The sequence below is a fragment of the Monoraphidium neglectum genome, assembly GCF_000611645.1.
Source record: "Monoraphidium neglectum strain SAG 48.87 unplaced genomic scaffold scaffold03192, whole genome shotgun sequence".
In the NCBI taxonomy this organism is placed as follows: Eukaryota; Viridiplantae; Chlorophyta; class Chlorophyceae; order Sphaeropleales; family Selenastraceae; genus Monoraphidium; species Monoraphidium neglectum.
Window position 1 is genome coordinate 2,826 of NW_014010436.1, and position 4,216 is coordinate 7,041.

Genomic DNA, 4,216 nt, shown 5'->3' on the forward strand with positions numbered 1-4,216 from the left:
CTCTCTCTCTCTCTCTCTCTCTCTCTCTCTCTCTCTCTCTCTCTCTCTCTCTCTGCGCCCATGTCCTGCATGCCAACGCGTCGTCGCACCGCAGCCGCGGTCCAGGAGGCCCTTCCAAGACTCATCAAGAAGTACGACATCAACTCCATGATGGACTCCTCCTGCGGCAGCATGCCATGCAGTGCACTGGATGCCGCTGTCGTGCACGCTGGGCGCCTGTGTGCGATGGGCTCCGGGCGGGCTGGCAGCCCAGACAGATGCATGCGCGCACACAACTCAACAGGGTGCTCGAGCAGGTCGAGAAAGACAAGCCGCACTTCAAGTTTTATGGCAGCGATGTGGTCTGCGACCTGACGGCGCAGCACACAGCGAACTTCACCATGAAGGGCCACCGCAACTTGCGGTTCGGGTGCCACGACTACGGTGGGCACGGCGCGGGACATTCGGTGACCAAATACGGGCATTTGCGAGCGCGTGACGGACAGCAATTCCAAGCTGGAATTGAGCAAGGAGCGCGCCTCGTAAGCTGTTGCGGTCACTCCTAGTCGCCCTCTTGGCTCGCGGCTCGCTGCCTGCGCGTGGTGCGGGGCCCCTGCACCCATCTGCCCTGCCGTCGCCATCCGCAACACCCGCAGCGAACCAGCCTTTGCCAAAGGGCTACGACCTCGTGTGGAGCCGCGACAGCTTGCAGCACGTGACCCTGAACGCCGCCTTCCAGTTCCTCAACAATGTGAGGGCCACCGGTGCCAAGTACCTGCTCGTGGGCAGCTACCTCGACAAAAAGATCAACCTCAACATACATCACAGCGGGTAAGGACCGACAACAAGCGCGTGTTTGGGAGCCTATGAAGCAATGCATGCAGTGCAGCCCTCTCACTCGCGCCCTCGAGCGCGCTCGCGCCTGCGCTCGCGCTTGCGCGTGCTCGCGCTCGAGTGCCATACAAACACTCACTCACACACACACACACACACACACACACACACACACACACACACACGCACACGCACACACGCACACACACATGCACGCACGCACGCACGCACGCACGCACGCACGCAACATACACAACACGCACACCTTTTCTGTGCGCCCGGTCCTGCCCCAGGGGAATACTACCCAATCAACCTGCTGGAGCCGCCCTTCAACCTGCGCCCCAAGCCCCTGCAGATCATCGACGAGCACAGCGAGGTCGTTGAAAGTCCCAAAGCGCACAAGAAGTTTATGCTGCTGTTTGACATGGCGCAACTCGAATGGGATGACGATCTTGCTTGGGTGGAGTGACCAGGGGCGCGCGCCGTGCCTGCGCCGTCGGCAGCGGCGAGTTGGGCCAGGGCATGCGGGGGCTGGGCGTCATGCACCAGTGGGAGTGGCGAACCGCACACCCCTGAGCCGTGGGCTTTGGACGGAGCCGCAGCCAGCAAAGGTTGATTTGGAGCTTTCATGTGATTGCTTTAGCTCATGTACTGTGAGCCTTGAATAGTGATTATGAGCACTACTGCACACCAGTACTGCTTTTACACATGGTCACCTCATGTTTACATAACTGAACTGTACAGCAAAACTTGCTTGAACAAAAACAGCAGCACTTGATGGCGACGCGTCTAACATGCACGCGCACAGCCTAGTAATCATCCACGATCCTGAGCCCAGGGGGTGTCAGCGGACGGGGCACAAGTAGCTGGGCAAAGCAACGGCCGTGCCGCATGGCCAGGCATTGCGGCATTCAGCAGGTGGTGGCGCAACCGTGTGGCGGTCGACAACAAATGGCACGGTGTCGAGGAGGAAATGGAGGACGAACACGAGGGTGCACGTGAGCTGTGTGTGGCCAGGGTTGTGCCAGGTTTCTCCCTGCGTAAACTTTTGTGGCTGATCTTTTTGTTTGCTTCCATAGACGTGAATACAACCACAGAGTACGACTCAATGCAGCATGCAAAGAGCTCAGTCAGGATGGCATCTCTGCAAGTGATCGCAGGCGTCGTATGAAAACGACCTGGAAAGTGGGCAGCCACAATGGCAGCACCCTCTGCGCTCGCACCTTAACGAGGCTGCAGTTTGTCTTTTTGCTTGTCTTTTTGCACCTGCACGATATGTTGGTGCAATAAGACAAGAACCACGCCTAGTTCTGCTGCACCTGTGCATCCCTTCAGACGGTGGTGATGCTGACAATGGTGTATAATCTGATGTTGCTTTATCAATGCCCAATTGCATGATATGTAGAAATTACATGCCGTGTGCTACATGCATCCCTTTGCCTGAGGGGTGCTCACAGCATAAGTGATCACGGGTGCAGAGGCGCTTGAGCAACCGCAGAGGCCCATCCACACTTGAACAGCACGCACGTGGTGGCGGCCATTGTAGGTCCCAAGAGCGGGTGCTTGATGGGTTCTGGGGTCAGTGACATGTGATATGGATAGTGTACAAAACAATTTTGCAGGTGGCCTGAGATGAAGACCTGGCCTGCAAGTGCAAAGCCTAGCAGTCGGATAACTGAGCTGGCCAAATGCAGCGCGGTGTGCGGCCCCAGAGGCCGCAGGTGGAGCAAGCCAACAAATGTGCCGGCAGTGTCCCTAGGAACCAAGCAGGGAGGATGGGACCGACGCGCCGATGCTTGCGGTCAGTGAGCCCCAGCAGGTGGCCCGCGCCTTGCAGCTGCTGCGACGACTCCCGAGCGACGACAGGCCTCGCAGGGGTCCCTGGGCGTGCACTTCCAAAGCTGTCCCAAGTGGCAGGTCACGGCGGCGTCGCCAGCCCCACCCGAGTGGCGCGCGCCCCCTGTGTCGCATCATATTGCAGCCAACGCGAGGCCGCTGCGCGCGCAGCTGAGGGCCGGCCCCGGCCGCCAGCGGCCCATGGCCGGCTCGAAGATTTCGAGGGTCTCGTGGAAGCCGCTGCCGTCGGCGCTGCCGCCCGCCACGTACAGGCGGTCGCCCAGCGCCGCGGCGCCGCAGCTGCTGCGGGCGGCGGCCATCGGCGCGACCTGCGTTATGCAGAGCAGGGCGGGGCGTGCGTGGGTCAAGGTGCGTTTGGTCCGGGTCTTGCGCGTTGAGGAGCAAGACACTTATGTTGAGGGTCTTGTTGTGTGGGTTAATTACCAAAAGAGTCGCCGCAAGGGCAGCGGACGATGGGCCTGTGGAATGGCAGCAACAGCGCTGCAGGGTGGCCGCCGCGCCCTCGCCCCCGGCTGGTGCGTGCCGCCGCCACCCACCTCCCGGAACACCCCCTCCCGCGGGTCGAGCGCCTCAACAGTCGCCAGCCGCTGCCGCCCCGCGTTGCGCAGGCCGCCGCACACATATAGGCGGCCCCCCAGCGGCGCCGCGCCGCAGTACTTGCGCTCCGACCCCATGCGGGCGGAGACGGGCAGCCAGCGGCCGCTGTCCGGGTCGAAGGCCTCCAAGGTGCTGCGAAGGCGGCGACAAATCAGGGGAATTGGGATAGGCCATGAGGGGTCAGAGGTCAACAGGCGTGCGCGCAGGTGAGAGTGGTGTTGATTGGCACGACTGCCGGGCACGCGGCAAAAGACCCTAAGAATCCGTGGCGGCACCAGCGCACCGCAGTTGAGGGGGCCCGCAGCGCTCCGGCCCACTCTGCCCCTCGCCCGAAATTCCCCGGCCGTGCTCGCGCCACAGGGTGAGTTGAAGTCACACAACATCCAAAAATAAGATCCATCCCCCCGCAGGATGCCCAAATCCCTGAACCGCCACACCTGAAGATCGCACTGCGGCTTGACTGGCCGCCCACGACGTACACCACGCCGCCCAGCGACGCCGCCGCGCAGGCGTACCGCGCGTCGCCCATGGGCGCCGCCGCCGCCTCCCAGCGGCCCGCGCCCGGCGCGTAAGACTCGACGGTGGCCAGCACCTGGGGCGGCAGGGTTGGGTTGATGTGTGGCGCGGCGTGGGCGTGCTAGTGTTGCCACGCGATGCTGCGTCGCTGGGGTTGCGTTTGGTGCCTGGACATACGGCGCGCCAGTGTCACAGGTGCCGGGGTTATCAACACGGTGAGGAAGCGAGCTGTACACGAGCTGCGGGCCAGCATGCGGCGCACTGCTTGCCACAACTCCGTGAGTGCCAGTCACGCGGTACATGCCGGCATGGCCCCCCCCCCCCCCACTGCACCGCTGGCCCTTTTAGCTTGGTCCCAAGTGAAGGACTGTGGAGGGAGTGCGATCTGAAGCCCCTCTTGACCCCCCACTGTTAACCCCCCCACTCCATCCCC

General features: G+C 62.3%; 2 protein-coding genes across 2 annotated transcripts in view; one reads left to right on the forward strand and one right to left on the reverse strand.

Moving 5' to 3' along the window:
• Positions 1–380: 380 nt before the first annotated feature.
• MNEG_12335 (hypothetical protein) lies at positions 381–814 on the forward strand (the record flags this gene model as incomplete). Its single annotated transcript, XM_014039192.1, has 2 exons — positions 381–423; positions 636–814. The coding sequence occupies 2 exons, from the start codon at positions 381–383 to the stop codon at positions 812–814; spliced, it is 222 nt and encodes a 73-aa protein (XP_013894646.1).
• A 1,969-nt stretch (positions 815–2,783) lies between these two features.
• Positions 2,784–4,216, reverse strand: part of MNEG_12336 (hypothetical protein) — a gene marked incomplete at both ends in the record, with an annotated part of 2,142 nt that continues 709 nt past the window's right edge. The window contains 3 exons of the mRNA XM_014039193.1: positions 2,784–2,978; positions 3,207–3,399; positions 3,705–3,859. Coding sequence (XP_013894647.1) covers positions 2,784–2,978; positions 3,207–3,399; positions 3,705–3,859 — 543 coding nt within the window. The remainder of the gene's footprint in view (positions 2,979–3,206; positions 3,400–3,704; positions 3,860–4,216) is intronic.